This window comes from Scyliorhinus torazame, chromosome 4 (assembly GCF_047496885.1).
Source record: "Scyliorhinus torazame isolate Kashiwa2021f chromosome 4, sScyTor2.1, whole genome shotgun sequence".
Lineage (NCBI taxonomy): Eukaryota > Metazoa > Chordata > Chondrichthyes > Carcharhiniformes > Scyliorhinidae > Scyliorhinus > Scyliorhinus torazame.
The window spans coordinates 275555200-275574454 of record NC_092710.1 but is presented as its reverse complement, the minus strand read 5'-3'; the positions used below and the strand labels follow the sequence as shown (position 1 = coordinate 275574454).

Below are 19255 nucleotides of genomic sequence, written 5' to 3'. Positions count from 1 at the left end.
ATGCTACCGAGGCCGTAAGCCATGGCCATCACTGACCGAGCCACGCCTTGGACGCCACCATTCATGCTGTTGGCGTCGTACAACAAGCTCTCTACTGCGGTCGCCACCCTAGCAGTGCTGGCCTCGGTGCCACGCTTTGCTGGTGCTATTTACAGTGCCCATAGTCTCTGGGACTCCTCCAATTGGCTATGGATCTGCCAGAGTGTCACTGACATCCCCAATGAATCTCACAGCCGCATTCTATCGACTGCATCAACTCCGGGTAAACCTGGCCCAGGGGCTCAGCATCTGACTGGGATCCAGCAGACCTCCGACTGCTGTCTCGCCTGGGCGTTCCTCCCTCCACCTGATGTGCATCAGCAAATGTGTGATGCTCATCAGAATGTGCCCAAAAGCCTGACCACTACTGTCGCCCACCGAGGTGTGTAGCAGCGCTGGTGGAGGGTGGGGAAGCCAGCTGTGACGCGAATATGGTGGCATCCTTCGAGCTCCTCCGAGGTGTTCTCTTGGGTGGCGGGACGACCCCGGATGGGCGGGCACCGTCAGATGGAGATCCTGCGGGATAATGGACGTGTGGTCAGTGGAAGAGAAGGATCATTCTGTATGGCATTAACAACTTGTGTGACAGGTGATCTTGGTGGCGGCCAGTGGATCCTCACCCCTCGCTACATGGTAGTCTCTACGTCGGCGATGACCTGTCCTACAGGATAATGAATGACAATTCATTCCAACTACCTTGAGTTGCCTTCAGACTTCATTGAAGCTTGAGTTGCCTTCAGACTTCATTGAAGCCTCAACACTTCAGCTACATTACTGCCGAAAAGGAAGATCCACGCCATTTCATGGAGTCAGGTTCCGCCATGCCTCCTCATCTCCATTTAAAATAGTGGAAGTGAATGATTATAGGCCTGGGACGTTGATTGTCCCTCGGCCTCAGAGACAGGACACGGTGCACTCTTTCCAATTTGCAATGCTGAGCCTTCATATCCAGTTTAAGAAAACGTGGCAGCCAGTTCTCAAAGAACTTAACAGGGGCCTTACCCTCCACTACTGGATATTCTTTCTCCGGTCTGTAGAGGGTTCCATCGCTGCTACTCCACTACTGGGCCGATATCTGGGGTTTGAGTATCTGTGTGTGTCTCTCTCCAGCTGGCACTGAAACTTCAGAGGCCAGGGGATGCCGCACTGGGACACCTCCACGGGAGAGAGCACTGAATCAAGCCTGCCGTTTATCCCTAACCGGAAGCCTGAGGCTTATATCACACAGATATCCAGACCCCCACCAATGCCCAGGTGATTCTCTCTCTTGCCGGTGGTGCAACACCCACCCGGTTCCTACTTCGCTGGAGTAGCTTTCCCAAGAGAGAGAATAGGACACTGCTATTTATTACCTAACCAGCAGCCTGTCCTGAGTGAACGGGTTCGAATCGTTCAAGATGACCCTAGATTCTCGACCCCGGAATTAAGGTGAGGAATATCTTAACAATGACTTGGTCAGAGATCGCTGGTGAGAGATTGAAGAATTGAAACGACTCCAATTATCAGCAAATCGAGGTTTATTGCAAAACCCAGGTCAAAATCATCAAACAGAAGAAGTTATAATACAATCTTAAACTCTAACACAAACTAAGTCTATTCAGGAAGTACTATAACGGACACAACGTAAAATCTTATTGTTACACAAGGTTAGCAATGGCACAAAACACAAATCAAGCCCCTGCCCCAAAGCCTCAACCACTATCAAAGTCAAGGGAGTTTTGCAAGCTGCTGCAGGGTACTTACGGTCACAGGCTGCAGGAGGTCAAGTCAAAGGTGGAGAGGTCAAGCCAAGAGACCCTCAATCGAAACACAGCCCCTTTTATATCCGTTTTACCTGGCTTTTTCCTGTGTTTGGCCAGCCCCTTTTGCATTGAATCCATAAGGTTTAAAGTTCCCGCTGGTCCTGCCCCCTTTGAGCCGGTCAGACCTGTCAAGATGGGAGTACCTCCCCTAGGTCCGCCTCCAGTCTGCTTTTTGAGATAATGAGGTTGAGCTCCCTTGTGAAGATTTTCAAAGTCTTCCATCTGCTCCGGAGATCGCTGCTATGTTGATGGGGTGTTGATTGGATTCTGCTCTGGTGGAGGCCAAGTCATTTACATCTGCATGGGGCTATGACCATCCCATTGTCCTGCTTGCAGGCAGGCCCCTTGTGTATTCCCGTGCCCCTTTGTCTGTGTTTTAATCTTATCTAGTTGTCTGGCTCCTTCTTCCTTGTAGCTCCTGGGGGGGGGGTTTGTAAATACCTATGCCCCTACTCGGCTCAGCGGACCAAGCCTGCTGGGAATTTGGTTACGTTCCCTTGGCTGAAAAGTGTCCAGTTTACAGCCTCTGGGTTTTATTCTTGGGCAGTCCAAAAAGGGCCGAATTGCCCGAAAACCTTACAGGTCCCGGTTCTCCAAATATTCCAGGATCTATGAATTGCCACATAGTTGGTTTTCTAAGGATTGAATACGAGCTTCAGCTGAGGAAGCAACATTTCAACGTTCAGGATTCTTTGGTCCGTTTCACCAAGCCTCTTATTAGCATTCTGCAGCTCGGCCTCATGAGGACTTCAATTTTAAGTCAGCAAGCCGAGTCTCTGACCTATTACTTGGAAAATGTTTGCAGTCATCATTTTCAGCACTTCAGAAAGCACTGGGTCGAGGGTCCGCTCGGGATCAAGTTGCCATATTGAAAAGGCAACTCTGCCCACATCGAATCCGTCTGCTCCCTTTTATCGCTGGATTTCTTTGCGTTTTTAGGCATTTTCTCTCCAATAATTCAAAAGTCTTCCAGGGACTGAGCACGTGCCGCTGGGCAAACAGGATAAAAGATGGATTGTTAAAAAAAGGGTCCCAGGTTCGATTCCCGGCTTGGGTCACTGTGTCTGCGTGGGCTTCCTCCAGGTTCTCCGGTTTCCTCCCACAAATCCCGAAAGAAGTGCTGTTAGGTAATTTGGGCATTCTGAATTCTCATTCACTGTACCCGAACAAGTGCCGGAATGTGGCTTAATTGCAGTGTTAATGTAAGCCTACTTGTGACAAAGGTTATTATTATAAGTGGTGCCGGAGCCCACTTCCCCCCCCACTTCATTGGTATTTTAATTGATCTGTGCTAACAGGTTTGTCACTGATGTGGCAATGATATCAGTTTCTGATTGATTATACTGGAAACACAAGAAACAGACTGATCAGGTAAAGCAGGTGTAAAGTTGAATTACGGCAAAGAAAATATCAGTGGATTTATTTTATTCTGTTCTGAAAAACTGGCAAATTATTATTGTAAAGTGTAGCAGACTTCACCGATACTCCAGGAGGCGTAAAAATAAATGACCAGTTGTCAAACACAAGTCTCTGTAACTTAATTTTTATTTAAATCACTCTTTTTCTATCAAATAAAAATAGTCAAAAATAATGTGGGCTGAAGATTGAAACTACACAAGTCAGCATAATGTGCACTATGTATTGGCCAAATGCAGATTTTCTTGACATTTTGCAGTAAACTGATTTTCATATGCCAAAAATCTGTGAGCAGATAAAACTGCGAGGGAACACAGGAAGTGGGAAAGCTAGCAGCAGCTTTGTCTTTTGCCCTCTGTTTGCAGTGCCCTTTGTAAACGCTGAAATTACGAATCTAATTGGAATGAAATGGTTACTGGACATGGCTTTCAAAAATACAAGAAAAAATTCGGAAAGCAGTTCATTTCCTTTTCTGCATTTGTTACTCATGGTTGCAAAATTAGTAGGAAAATTGTAACAAATGTATCACAAGGCATAATCAACTATTTTACTCCTTTCAGCTGATTGATGGAAGATCTTTTTTTTTATCAGCCAAGAAGGGAAATTTCGGCTGAGAGTTTGGGAATCAATAATGGAAAATAAAGAGATGATAGATGAATTGAACAGGTATTTTGCATTGGTTTTGACCATAGAAGATACAAGTAACATCCCAGAAATAGCTGTAATAGCTGGAAGGGGACAGAGGAACTCCAGAAAATCTCCAGGAAAGTGGTACTTAGCAAATTGTTGGAGCCGTGCGGGCTGACAAGACCCCGGGTCCCGGTGGACTTCATCCCGAAAGACATGCTGTTAGGTAATGTGGATATTCTGAATTCTCCCTCTGTGTACCCGAACAGGTGCCGGATTGTGGTGACTTTGGGGTTTTCACAGTAACTTCATTGCAGTTTTAATGTAAGCCTACTTGTGACACTAATAATTATATTTTTATAATTGAATGGCAGAGCAGGCTCGAATGGCTGAGAGGCCTACTCCTAACTTGTAGTTTGTATGTGAGTTATTGTCTCGGGCTGAACTTGTCTGATTGCAATTTCAAAATGTGTATCCTGTTAACTATTGTTGACAAAATTTCAGTCACATGAAGAAAATGATGGTGGAAGTGATTGTTTTTACTGTTGAAGATCAGTGGAAAATTAATAAGACTTTACACTCAATAAAATACTTTTGCAGTCATTGTTGATAATGTTGGAAATGTGGCAGCAATTTGTGCACAGCATGGTCCCTCAAACAACAATGTGATAATGACCAGATTGTGTACTGATGTTGATTGAGAGAAAACATTGGACTCTGGGAGAGAGTTTCCCTTTAAAACAGTGCTTCAGAATCTTTTACATCCACTTCGTTGAATGTCTCATCTGAAAGGCAGCAGCTCCCTCTACTGTACGAGAATGTCAGTCTCAATTTTAAGCCTGGAGTGGAATTTTAATCTGTTTCCTCCTGATTCAAAGACAAGAGAGCGAGCACTGAGCCTGAACTTGGGCAGTATAAGGACATTCAAATTCTAAGTATGTAATTTTCTTAAGAGCAATCAGAAAATGTCAGAAGATATAATGGATGGATCAGTTAACTCCTGAAGAGAAAAGATAGACTAGCTAGGTTCTGAGTGCAATGGTTCATAGAAACATAGAAAATAGGAGCAGGAGGAGGCAATTCGGCCCTTGGAGCCTGCTCCGCAATTAATTATGATCATGGCTGATCTCCCAACCCAATAGCCTGAACCCACCTTCCCCCTCATCCTTTGATTTCTCTCCCCCCCCCCCCCCCCCCCCCCCCCAAAAAAGTTCTATATCGAACTGCTTCTTGAAAACATACAATGTTTGGCTTCAACTACTTCCTGTGGTAACAAACCCCACAGGCCGACCACTCTCTGGGCGAGGAACATTCTCCTAATTTCTTTCCTGAATGGTCTACCCAATATCTCTGGTTCCGGACACCGCCAGCATTGGGTACATCCTTATTGCATCTACCCTGTCTTGTCCTGTTAGAATTTTACAGATTTCTATGAGATGCCCCCCCTCATTCTTCTGAATTCCAGCGAATACAATCTGAACTGACTCAATCTCTCTTCAGATGTCTGTCCTGCCATCCCAGGTAAACCTTTGCTGCACTTCCTCTAGAGCAAGAACATCCTTCCCCAGATAAAGAGACCAAAACTGCGCACAGTATTCCAGGTGTGGTCTCACGAAGGTCCTGTATAATTGCTATTGTATTCGAATCCTCTCGCTATGAAGGCCAACATACCGTTTGGCTTCTTTACCACCTGCTGTACCTGCATGCTTACCTTCAGCGACTGGTGTATTAAGACACCCAGGTCTCGTTGCATGTTCCCCTCTCCTAATTTATGGCCATTCAGATAATACTCTGCCTCCTGTTTTTGCTATCAAAGGGGATAACCTCGCATTTATTCAAAATTATACTGCATCTGCCATTCATTGCCCACTCACTCAAGATGTCCAAATCATACTGAAGGATCTCTGCATCATCCTGACAGTTCACCCTCCCACCCAACTTTGTGTTCAACCTTGGTTCAGATCACCAACACTTGCGATTTTACTTTTATCTCTGTCCAAACACATTTTCCCGCCATGTTGATCAGTGCAACTTTAACAATTTCTTTATTGTTTTTAAAGTTATTTTGGAGAAGACGTTGCATTTGGAGGAGTTTTCAGGTGTACAGTTGGACTCCGGGACAAATATGGTAAGTTACGACTTTCTATATAGTTAACATATGAGTGTGTTACCAGTTAGTAACCCATCCAGGAGTTTAGATGACATCCACAGCGACAAGATTTACTGGTGCTCTATTTGAATGCTTACCCTTCATTTTACTTATTTTGGATTGTACATTTACTAATATCCAATTTTAGAATAAGTGGACAAAACTTGGTAGGTGGGCTTAATGTGACTTAAGGACAGAAACTGTTGGGGACCCCATTCCTACAAATATATTTTGTGGCCATCTTCCCCAGGGTCTATTGCTGGGTGAGAAAACCTGAAATGGCAGTGCACCCTTTCAACTTGCCGGTCAGGATCCGTGATGTACATGGATTATGACTGCCAGTTTAGGACAATGCTAGTAGCCTGATCCTGAATAAAACAACCTGGGCTATTGTTACATTGGATCTTCCTCCATCCTGCTCTTGCCAACTGCCTCTTGTCCCCACCAAACCCTTCTGTAGTCTGGATTGCTGGCTGGACCACTTTGCGTGACTTGGAATTGGTATGTTCGCCACAGGGAGCTTATTTTCTTCCCTCAGCCTGCTGGCCCTATGGCTTCCCCCATTGCTACCAGGCAGCCAGTGGGCATTCTCCACTGACCAATGCACTCAGTTGAAATCTTCTCCCATCTGTTTATCATATAACTGCATTTAACGAGATGCATGTTTAAAATAAGATGCACACTAGATGATTGATGATGCAAGAGTTTGCATTAGTTTCAGACCGATTATCTAATTGAGTAGATAAAGTGACAAGTTAAATTTAATTCAAAGGACCTGAAGTAATAGTCAATTTCTCATTTGTGGATCTGAATATCGTGGAGATGCAGTTAATATGCTGAGAACAATGGCATATTTAATATCTAGAGGTCGTTCACTGGTTAGATTCCCCGACAGTATGACAGTGAATAATTTGCTATGAAGTAATGTTGGATGTTCTGAGTTGGCGATGGGTGCCATATGAATGCACGTTTATTCTTTACTCGGTGTGCTAGGTTTTGTAGTAAATGAGAAGGAAATTTAGCTCCCCTTGTGCAATTCTATTCCACACAGTGCTGGAAAGAGGAAGAAAGCATGCAAGGGAATTAATTATAAGGGTGAATTAGAGTGCTAAAGCGAAGATATTCAGTTTAAAATGTTTTCTATACACTGTGTACTTGAATCCTACAAATTGTATGAAGTAAAAGCTAGTGGTGTGAATTATTTAAGCATTTCAGACCTGGCTTCTTTATGATCAGCAGAAACTTTGGTTCGGTTTGATGCTGCATTGGCAAAAATAGCATCTTATAATTTTATAGACAGAAGGAAGCTCTTTGGTCCATCGGCTGATAAGGATCCATCCTTCCAGCCTAATATCACTTTCCGCTCTAGGTCCACAGCCTTGTAGGTCATGGCTCTTGTAGCCACCCGAGATGGCCACCTGCAAAGAATGATGCGAATTATGGCCAGGTTTGGGACACAGACAAGCTGCAGATGTATCTTCGTAAATGTATCTTCGTAAATGCAGGAATTTACACCTGCAAATGGGCCATTCAAGGCGATTAAAATAACAATGGGACCATCAGGTCCATCGCATCATCTTCCAGACTAGACGGCACCGAGGTCCTGCTCGGAACCCTCCCAGGATTGGCCACTGATGCCCACCCCAAAAGTGATGTGGCAGCCCCTGATTGGATGTCACCAATCAGAGGGTGGAGCCCTGAGGAATTGATTGACAGTGACCCAGAAACTGCCCACAAAAGGGGCGGGGAAAACTCAAGCCAGTTAAAAGACAATGCAGCCATGATTTCTGTCTCTTGGATCCGGCCTACGCCAACCCAAGTGGGCAGCACGGTAGCATAGTGGTTAGCATAATTGCTTCACAGCTCCAGGGTCCCAGGTTCGATTCCCGGCTTGGGTCACTGTCTGTGCGGAGTCTGCACATCCTCCCCGTGTGTGCGTGGGTTTCCTCCGGGTGCTCCGGTTTCCTCCCACAGTCCAAAGATGTGCAGGTTAGGTGGATTAGCCATGCTAAATTGCCCTTAGTGCCCAAAATTGCCCTTGGTGTTGGGTGGGGTTACTGGGTTATGGGGATAGGGTGTAGGTGTTGACCTTGGGTCGGGTGCTCTTTCAAGAGTCGGTGCAGACTCGATGGGCCGAATGGCCTCCTTCTGCACTGTAAATTCTATGAAATAATGACCAGACAGACAAGTTCAAGACCAACGATCGCTACCAGACGGTTGAGCCCAGCAGCAACAGAGCCCAGCAACTTCCACCCAGCCACACAAGATCCGGACAAAGGCCTTGTCCATCTGCATAGAGCCGGTTGCCCTGAAGTTAAGTATAGGTTATTGTATTTGTTGGGTGTTGTTTAACTTGTAGTGTTTTGTGTTGCATGTAGTAATCCTTGTGTGTAAATAAACCATCTTTGAACTTGAACTGACTAACTGGTTGTGTGGTCCTTTGGTCGATATCCGGTAAAGCCTTGTGGTGGTATCATTTGATACCTGGCGACTCTCAAGAGCATCATTATTAATTGGCAACATTATTGGTGCCGATTGGCAACATTATTGGCGACATCTGACGGGACTCGAATTAGAAGTAATTTTGTCACTCCGAGAGAACCCACAAACTTTGAAATCCAATTGCGTGAAAGAGAAAGAACCACAAGTGCAAGCCCATATCGACCAAATCACCGAATTTTGGAAGTGTGTACTAACCTGCATGCGTACTAACAGGGATATAAGGTAAACTCATTAGATTGTGTCAAAACTATCGAGGGAATTGTGAACCGGAAAATAGCTTAGGCCATACCCGCAGTTCAAATCGCCGCCTTATCCCCCTGTCCCAAATTAAAGAGAAATCAAAATAGTGCAAGAGAAATAAACGATAGGAAACAGAGATTAACGGTAGGAAACAGAGATTAAAAGTAGAAGCAAGAGATATTAGAAGCAATGGCCACAAAAGCGATGGAATGTTTAATGAACCCACAGGACCCGAGGTCGCAGCGACCAACAGAGCAGAGCAGTGCCCCATATGGGAAGAAGAGTTGAGGAAGTATTTAAAAGGGGAAAGGATGTCCCCTTTGGTCCGATTTTTGTTCAAATGAAGAGTCAGGTCCAGGAAGCATCGGTTTGTTCTCACTGGAACGACGGAGATTGAGGGGCGACCTGATAGAGGTCTACAAAATTATGAGGGGCATAGACAGAGTGGATAGTCAGAGGCTTTTCCCCAGTTAGAGGGGTCAATTACTAGGTGGCATAGGTTTAAGGTGCTAGGGGCAAGGTTTAGAGGAGATGTACGAGGCAAGCTTTTTTACACAGAGGGTAGTGGGTGCCTGGAACCGCTGCCGGAGGAGGTGGTGGAAGCAGGGACGATAGGGACATTTAAGGGGCATCTTGACAAATACATGAATAGGATGGGAATAGAGGGATACGGAGTCAGGAAGTGTAGAAGATTTTAGTTTAGACGGGCAGCATGGTCGGCACGGGCTTGGAGGGCCGAAGGGCCTGTTCCTGTGCTGTACTTTTCTTGTTCTTTGTTCACACCAATCTTGTTTAATTCACCTTAGCAAGCTTTCAGACCCAGTACGAAGCCTACTGAGATACACAGCGCGCAGTCCTGGTACGAGAAGAGACAGAACAGCAGGTAGCACAGTTAACAAGACAATGTGCAGATTTAAAGGCAGCTCTATGAGCGCTCCATAGCTCCACTCCAGAACAACGACAGAGCACAGTAGACCACGTGAAATGTAGACAACAAATAGAGCACGTGAAATGTAGACAACAAATCGAGAAGTTGCAGTCACTGCTTTTAGTGCAAAATGGATTTAGGTATACTTTTGGACAAAATTTAGATGAGGAAGATGCCCCCAATTGGCAAGAACTAAATGAAACCGCCCAGAGATATGTGGAGAACACAGAAAATCAGAATAGAGCCCCGAAAAGGAAAGCACCCGCACCACCCGACTGCACAGGCAGCACACACCCTCATGAATCCGGTCACCACACAGCGCAAGTCATCGGATCGGGAGGAGCCCAATTGCGTTTACACAACCCCATTATCCATCACCCAATTGAGAGATGCCTGCGCTAAAATTGATCCAGTCGAACCCACCGCAGACCCCCATAATTTCTTTGAGAGAGTATGCCAGCAAAAGGTTATGTACGGTCTAGACGAAAGGGAGGAATGCGCCTTGACCAGTCCGTCAGCTCAGCTTTGCCAGAACCCCAGAATGTAGGAGGAGGAACCCTACAGGAGACGAAAACGGCCATTTTAGATGCGATCGGGTACAACAAGGGAGACCCCGTAGAAGGTTTAAACCATTGTCGGCAAAAGAAGGGAGAACATCCGGCCGAATTTGCAGGTCGCCTTTGAATCCAGCAACCTTGGGGGGGGGGGGGGGGGGGCGGGGGGGGGGGGGGGGGGGGGTGGGGGGGTGGCGGGGGGGGGTGGGGGGCGGGGGGGGTGGGGGGGGTGGGGTGGGGGGGGGGGGGGGGGTGGGGGGGGTGGGGGGGGGGTGGGGGGGTGGAGGGTACGTCCTGGGAGTAGGGGGGGGGAAAGGGGGGACTGCCTGGGAGGGTGGATGAGCAAGAGATAACATGAAGGGTTGGGGAAACTGGCACGTACGGGTGAGGGCCAGTGTACAAAACTGTGTAAATATATCATTTTGCCATGTATATATCTTGCTCTGCGCGATTTCTCTTTTTTTTTTGTTCCGGGGGGGGGGGGGCGGTTATTGTTTGTAAGGGAGAAAAATTGTGTTAAAAAACTTTAATAAATATATTTATTAAAAAAAAGGCTTGTGTGTGAATTATGACCCCGCAGACTCCACACACAATGAAGTTTGGGTTTTGAAGCGACTCTCCAGAGCTTGGCAACAATCCCGACACAGACAGGCAGATCAGGAAGAGATAGAAGCAAATATGCACCCAGTTAGAACTAACCAGGGACCCGCATGGATAAAAGAGGGTAGAGAATAATGAACAATGAAATGAAAATTGCTTATTGTCACAAATAGGCTTCAATGAAGTTACTGTGAAAAGCCCCTAGTCGCCACATTTTGTCGCCTGTTCGGGGAGGCTGGTACGGGAATTGAACTGTGCTGCTGGCCTGCTTGGTCTGCTTTAAAAGCCAGCGATTTAGCCCAGTGTGCTAAACCAGCCCCTTAGTCCAATATCCCAGGGAACCATACCCAAGGGCGCAATACACCATAGAGCCTGCTCCACCTTGCGTGCCCCGGAGGTCATGTTACAACTGTGGGCAGTCAGGACATTTCACCCGAGATTGCAGGAGACCCCCACCACCAGCTAGACTAGCCCCCAGATATGAAAGAGAACACCACCCACAGCAGCTACAAGGTCCCAGCTGCCCCATGCAAACTGTGAGCGCTTACCCGCCACTTCTCATGGCAGGGACACCTCAGCAATGCCACTTCATTTTTGTTTCTCTCCTCCTTCCTCTCTTCTTCGGTCACACTGCACCGACTCCATATGCTAGTTACACCCCAGGCCAAATGTGATTGCGGCTAACAAATATATAATACTGCGCGCCCCGAAATTCGGCTGGTTAAGATAAGACTCAACCTCCCATGGTTGTTATTTAAGAAAGACTGGTCGAATAAATTGTCCGCCCACTCCAAGCATCGACCATAAGCTGCGCGAGTCTCTGTACTTTAAAAATTTGCGTGTCTTGTCTCTAAAAAAGGTTATTTCAAAAACAAAATGAGGGAGTCACACATGGTGACGGTTCTAATGGGTAATTGAAGTTAAGGAGAGAAAGACAAACAAAACGAGATGTTAACCAATGATAATACCAGATATTATGCTTGCACCCCAGGAATATACGAAAAACGAAGAACAGAAGACAAGATGAAGACAGGACTGATGACCTCCATTGCGATCATCGCTGGACTCCGACAACTGCGCACGTTACAAGCTTTTGTACCCTACACCACACCAGCCCCGAACATGACCACGCAACATAATACCCCTAGCCTGGACACCACACCACACATAGAGATAAACACTGACACCCCCACTTGGTACGAAAACATTGCCAATTGGAACCCCCTTTCATACACCGTAGAGGCCCTTCTAGTAATTGCAATAACCTGCAGTGTCATTCAGACACTTCGACTCCGCAAATGGCGAGCAAAAGCCTCCCGGTCCCCGATATATACAGTTTGAGCCCCCTTTTTCGGCATTTAACAAAACTGAATTACCTGCTGTAAGAATTATCACCATGTACCTCTGTGAACTTTGCTAGATTAAGTAGAAATGTAATGCTGCTATTTAAAACTTTTGTACTGTACATATGTTCTTTTTGATATTTACCAGCAGCATACGAGTAGTTTAGTGTTAGTTAGAGATTCAATTGTGCAGACAAGTTAAATGTTTTGTAGTAGCCCGTCAGAAATTAGTAATTTGTGATGTGTCAATAGAATTAGGTAAATGCCCCAAAATATAGGACAGAGTAGTGTAGAACCTGTCCTTGACCAAGGGTGACCGGCACACCGAGGATGGATAGGGATCAACAGTGTGATCCACCATGCTTCGCGTTCAGGATCAAGAGGACGGGATGTAGCCATCTGAGATGGCCACCTGCAAAGAATAATGGGAATTATGGCCAGGTTTGGGACACAGACAAGCTGCAGCTTGTATCTTTGCAAACAGCAGCCCAGAAGTATGCAGGAATTCACACCTGCAAATGGGCCATTCAAGGCGATTAAAATAACAATGGGACCATCAGGTCCATCGCATCGTCTTCAAGACTAGGCGGCACCGAGGTCCTCCCAGGATTGACCACTGATGCCCACCCCAAAAGTGATGTGGCAGCCCCTGATTGGATGTCACCAATCAGAGGGTGGAGCCCTGAGGAATTGATTGACAGTGACCCAGAAACTGCCCACAAAAGGGGCGGGGAAAACTCAAGCCAGTTAAAAGACAATGCAGCTATGATTTCTGTCTCTCTTGGATCCGGCCTATGCCAACCCAAGTGCAGCATTACGACCAGACAGACAAGTTCAAGACCAACGATCGCTACCAGACGGATGAGCCCAGCAGAAACAGAGTCACTTCTTCCACCCAGCCACGCAAGATCCGGACAAAGGCCTTGTCCATCTGCATAGAGCCGGTTGCCCTGAAGTTAAGTATAGGTTATTGTAGTTGTTGGGTGTTGTTTAACTTGTAGTGTTTTGTGTTGCATGTCGAAGTAATCCGTATGTGTAAATAAACCATCTTTGAACTTGAACTGACTAACTGGTTGTGTGGTCCTTTGGTCGATATCCGGTAAAGCCTTGTGGTGGTATCATTTGATACCTGGCGACTCTAAAGAGCATCATTATTAGTTGGCAACATTATTGGTGCCGATTGGCAACAGTCTTCAAGTGCATGTCTAAGTACATCTTAAATAATGTGAGAGTTTCTGCCTCTGCCATCCTCTCAGGCAGTGTTCCAGATCCCTACCACCTCCGGATGAAAGAAAACTCCTCTAAACACCCTACTTCTTACCCTTAAACGAGGGTTATGGACCCCTCAACCAAGTGTACTAGGCTACTCTATCTACTCTGTCTAAACCCCTCATTTATACCAGTTTGGCCTGCCCGCCTTGAGAGAAAGAGCCCGCCATTGTGGGATTTTCATTGTTGGGGGCTTGGGAAGAAATGTGGAGGCAGCCACAAGGGTTGCCGGGTGCAGAGTGACTGTTTAAAAGGCCTGCCTCGGTGATGAGTAACTGTGTCCCAGTGAAAAAAAGCACAAATGCTCTCCAGCCCTCACCCGTCACACCCTCCATCCTCCAATCATACTCCATGGCACCTCATGCCTCCTACCCACTGCCTGAGGCCCCTCATACCCCATATCAAGCACTGGTCTTTCACCCACCCCTTATGTCTCTTTATGCCCCCTAGGCCAAGTTCTGCCCTTGCATCATCCTCTGAGGTTCATCAAGCATCTATGCTAAGCTTTGCCTTTTCACCCACACCCTCAGTCTTTTCATGTCTCCTTTGCCCAGTTCTGGCACTTGCATGTCCATTGGCCACTGTACATTTTCTAGAACCAATGCATATCGCAGTGTAAAGTAGTATGTGTAAAAACAGCTTTGAAAAAATGTAATCCTTTTATAAAATTCCCTTACTTAAAAAAAAGTCTGGACTTAAGTGTCAATCACTAGGTCCTTTGAAATTTCAGAAACCACAAATACTTGCAACAACTTTAATCAGTGAGGACCTCTGGGAAGCAGTCGGTAGTTAAGGAGTGCATATAAATAAGGCCCAGAGATTGTATTGTTGCCTGAGTCAGTGAGGATCTGTAGGAGAAAGTCGGGAACGGAGGAGAACATATAAATACAACGTGGGGATTGTGTGCGGCCTGAGTCAGTGAGAAGCTGTAGGAGATGGTCGGGAGCTGCAGAGAGCGTGTAAAACAATCTGGAGATTGAAGTTCGGCCTGAGTCAGTGAGGACCCGTGGGAGACAGTCGATAGCTGAGTAGTGAATATAAATGAAGCCCGGGGACTGGAGTGCGGCCTGAGTCAGTGAGGAGCCATAAAGACCGGGGATTGCAGTGCGGCCTGAGTCAGTGAGGACCCATAAAGCCCGGGTAATAATCTTATTTGTCTCAAGTAGGCTTACATTAACACTGCAATGAAGTTACTGTGAAAAGCTCTTAGTCACCACATGCCGGCGCCTGTTCGGGTACACAGAGGGAGAATTCTGAATGTTCAATTCACCTCACAGCACGTCTTTCGGGACTTGTGGGGGAAACCGGAGCACCATGAGGAAACCCACTCAGACACAGGGAGAGCATGCAGACTCCGCACAGATAGTGACCCAAGCCGGGAATCGAACCTGGGACCATGGTGCTGTGAAGCAACGGTGCTAACCACTGTGCTACCGTGCTGCTCATGGTTTGTCTGTGGCAGCAGTGGGATTCAAACCCATGTTCCCGAAGAGACTGGAGCTTTAATACAGTGCCTTAGACTGCTCGGCCACGCTACCGAGTATTGCAGTGGATATTCTCCCAGGTACTGAAGTGCGGCCTAAGTCAGTGAGGACCCATAAAGCCCGGGGATTGCAGTGTGGCCTGAGACAGTAAGGACCCATAAAGCCCGGGGATTGCAGTGTGGCCTGAGTCAGTAAGGACCCATAAAACCTGGGGATTGCAGTACGGCCTGAGTCAGTGAGGACCCATAAAGCCCAGGGATTGCAGTGTGGCCTGAGTAAGTGAGGACCCTAAAGCCTGGGGATTGCAGTGCGGCCTGAGTCAGTGAGGACCCATAAAGCCCGGGGATTGCAGTGTGGCCTGAGTCAGTGAGGACCCATAAAACCTGGGGATTGCAGTGCGGCCTGAGTCAGTGAGGACCCATAAAGCCCGGGGATTGCAGTGCAGCCTGAGTCAGTGAGGAGCCATAAAGCCCGGGGATTGCAGTGCGGCCTGAGTCAGTGAGGACCCATAAAGCCTGGGGATTGCAGTGAGGCCTGAGTCAGTGAGGACCTGTAACACCCGGGGATTGCAGTGCGGCCTGAGTCAGTGAGGACCTGTAACACCCGGGGATTGCAGTGCGGTCTGGGTCAGTGAGGACCCATAAAGCCAGGGGATTGCAGTGCGGCCTGAGTCAGTGAGGATGCATGTAGCCCGGGGATTGCAGTGCGGTCTGAGTCAGAGAACCGATAAAGCCCAGGGATTGCAGTGCGGCCTGAGTCAGTGAGGACTCATAAAGCCGGGGATTGTAGTGCGGCCTGAGTCAGTGAGAACCTGTAATGCCCAAGGATTGCAGTGCGGCCTGACGCAGTGAGAACCCATAAAGCCTGGGGATTGCAGTGCGGCCTGAGTCAGTGAGGACCTGTAATGCCCGGGGATTGCAGTGCGGCCCGAGTCAGTGAGGACCTCTAATGTCCGGGGATTGCAGTGCGGCCTGAGTCAGTGAGGACCCATAAAGCCCAGGGATTGCAGTGCGGCCTGAGTCAGTGAGGAGTCATAAAGCCCGGGGATTGCAGTGCGGCCTGAGTCAGTGAGGACCCATAAAGCCTGGGGATTGCAGTGCGGCCTGAGGCAGTGAGAACCCATAAAGCCTGGGGATTGCAGTGCGGCCTGAGTCAGTGAGGACCTGTAATGCCCGGGGATTGCAGTGCGGCCCGAGTCAGTGAGGACCTCTAATGTCCGGGGATTGCAGTGCGGCCTGAGTCAGTGAGGACCCATAAAGCCCAGGGATTGCAGTGCGGCCTGAGTCAGTGAGGAGTCATAAAGCCCGGGGATTGCAGTGCGGCCTGAGTCAGTGAGGACCCATAAAGCCTGGGGATTGCAGTGCGGCCTGAGTCAGTGAGGACCCATAAAGCCGGGGATTGCAGTGCGGTCTGAGTCAGTGAGGACCTGTAATGCCCGGGGATTGCAGTGCGGCCTGAGTCAGTGAGGACCTGTAATGCCTGGGGATTGCAGTGCGGCCTGGGTCAGTGAGGACCTGTAATGCCCGGGGATTGCAGTGCGGCTGAGTCAGTGAGGACCTGTAATGCCCGGGGGTTGCAGTGCGGCCTGAGTCAGTGAGGACCTGTAATGCCCGGGGATTGCAGTGCGGCTGAGTCAGTGAGGACCTGTAATGCCCGGGGGTTGCAGTGCTGCCTGAGTCACTGCTGTGAAGAAGCAGCGGGGAAACAAAAGCAACTGTGATGTCACAGGAAACTAAGTTGATTGGCTGGTGAGTGCTCCGTGTAGGAGGTAGTGTGTTGAAACCTATGTCTGGAGTTGGGGAAAGGTAGGGCTAATAATGTAATTAAATAATCCAAATTAGGATAAAATTAATATAAGGGAAATATAGTTAAAACATGGCAGGACAGCTCAGTCGAGTAGAATGTGAGTCCTGCAATATGTGCGATGTCATGGATGCTACCAGTGTCCTAGACCTAGACAGCCACATTAGCAGAAAGTGTCATCAGCTGCAGAAACTCAAACCCCTGGTTTTGGAACTTGAACAGCGACTGGAGTCACTGTGGCCTGTCCGCAACACTGAGTGCTATGTAGATAGCACGTTCAGAGGTGATCACACCACAGTTTCAGGGCCTGGAGGCTGAGAGGAATGGGTGACCATCAGTACTCCAAGAGAACTAGACAGGTAAGTCTCCCTGGTGTCCCTTTCGTGAGGGCGCTGGTTCCTCAGGAGTGCAGTTAGAGCCCGGTTTGTAGCACCACAAGTTGCTCAGCTGTACAGGAGGGGAGGAAGCAGCCAGGAAGAACAAAAGTGATAGGGGATTTGTTAGTTCAAGGAACATGCTAACATTTCTGTGGCCATAGATGTGACTCCAGGATGGCATTCAATTTAATTTAATAATCTTTATTGTCACAAGTAGGCTTACATTAACACTGCAATGAAGTTATATGAAAATCCTCTAGTCTCCACACTCCAGTGCCTGTTCGGGTACACAGTGGGGGAATTCAGAATGTCCAAATTACCTAACAGCACGTCTTTCGGGACTCGTGGGAGGAAACCGGAGCACCTGGAGGATACCTACGCAGACACGGGGTGAACGTGCAGACTTGACACATACAGTGACCCAAGCCGGATATCGAACCTGGGACCCTGGAGCTGTGAAGCAACAGTGCTAACCACTGTGCTACCGTGCTGCCCACATGTTGCCTCCCTTGTGCTTGTGTAAAGGATGTCACATAGCAGCTGCAGGATGTTCTGCTGCGAGAGGGTTAAGAGCCAGAGGTCGTGGTCCACTTTGACTTGGGTCAGAAGGCAAATGGGGTCCTGCAATCAGAATTCAGGGAGCTGGGTAGAAAATGATCAAGCAAGGCCTCAAATGTAGTAATGTCCGGATTACTCTCAGTGCCTTGTGCAAGTGATTATAGAGATAGAAGGGTAAGGCAGAGGGATGTTGGGTTTGAAAAATGGTGCTGGAGGGAGGGCTTTAGATTCCTGAGACATTGTACTGGCTCTGAGGGAGATGGCACTTGTACAAGCTGGCGGATTGCACCTGAACAAAGCTGGGACTGAGTTCCTTGTGGAGGGTTTGCAAGTTTTTTTGTGAGAGATTTAAATAACTCAGCAGGGGTGTGGGAACCAAGAGGATGTATTAGAGAGGAATACCAGGGTGCACCAAATAATAGGGGGGCAGAAAGCACTAGTATAGAGAATAGTAAGTTAATAGGTGACGTTGGAGTAAGGAAGAAAGTAATGACGTCTAAATCAGCGTTACTGTGCATACATGTGAATGCATGGAGTGTAGTAAATAAGATTTGTGAGTTACAGGCTCAAATTGTCATGTGGAAATATGATGTTGTGGCGATAACAGAGACGTGGCTCAAAGAAAGGCAAGACTGGGTGTTAAATGTTTCTGGAAATAAGGTGTTCAGAAAAGAAAGAAAGAAAAGGGGGAGGGATGGCAGTATTGGTTAAGGAGAGTATTGCTGTGCCGAAGAAATAGAATGTCTCCGGTTTCAAGAATAGAATCAACTTGGCTGGAGATGAGGAACAAAAAGAATGCAGTTACATTGCTCGGTCTAGTCTATAGACCACCAGCTAGTGGGAAGGATGTAGAAGAGCAAATCCAAAGGGAAATTATGGAGAGTTGCAAACATTATAGAATACTTATAATGGGGGACTTTCATCATCCAAATATAAACTAGGACAATGGTAGTATAAATGGCTGAGAGGGGCAAAGTTCCTCGATTGTTCTCAGGAAAATTTTATACAGCTTATGTGACCAGTCCAACAAGAGAGGATGCACTGTTGGACCTGGTTCTTGGAAATGAGGTGGGCCGGGTAGATGAGGTTACAATTGGGGGCATTTAGGAGACAGGGATCATTGTAGTGTAAGGCTTAGAACGATAATTGAAAAGGACAGCAGGCAATCCAGAGTAAAAATAACTAACTGAGGGAGAGCCGACTTCAACAGTGCAAGAATAGAGCTTGGCAAGTTAGACTGGAATGAATGGTTAGTGAACAATGGTCTGTCTTTCAAAAAGAAATGATCTGGGCACAGTCAAAGTGCCATTAAAAGAGGAAGGTAGGGGAAACTAATGTAGAGCTCCCTGGGTGAAAAAGAAGATAGAAATTAAAATAAGGAAGAAAAAGTGTGTCTGTGACAGGTGTCAGTAAAAATGTAGTTGAGAACCAAGAGGAATACAGAAGGTTCAGAGGGGAGGTGAAAAAACACAGAGAAACGAAGAAGGATTATGCGAAAAGACTGGCAGCCAAGAAAGGGGAATCCTGAAATATTTTACAGGAATATAAATAGTAAAAGGTTGGG

At 47.3% G+C, this 19255-nt stretch overlaps 1 protein-coding gene across 3 annotated transcripts in view; it reads left to right on the top strand.

Moving 5' to 3' along the window:
• bckdhb (branched chain keto acid dehydrogenase E1 subunit beta) overlaps positions 1-19255 on the top strand; it is a 403853-nt gene that overhangs the window by 19154 nt on the left and 365444 nt on the right. The window contains exon 3 of one of the 3 annotated variants that reach the window (XM_072499808.1): positions 5945-6012. The exons of the other annotated variants lie outside the window; for them this stretch is intronic. Within the exon in view, the coding sequence (XP_072355909.1) occupies positions 5945-6012 (68 nt within the window). The remainder of the gene's footprint in view (positions 1-5944; positions 6013-19255) is intronic. 3 annotated transcript variants of the gene reach the window in all.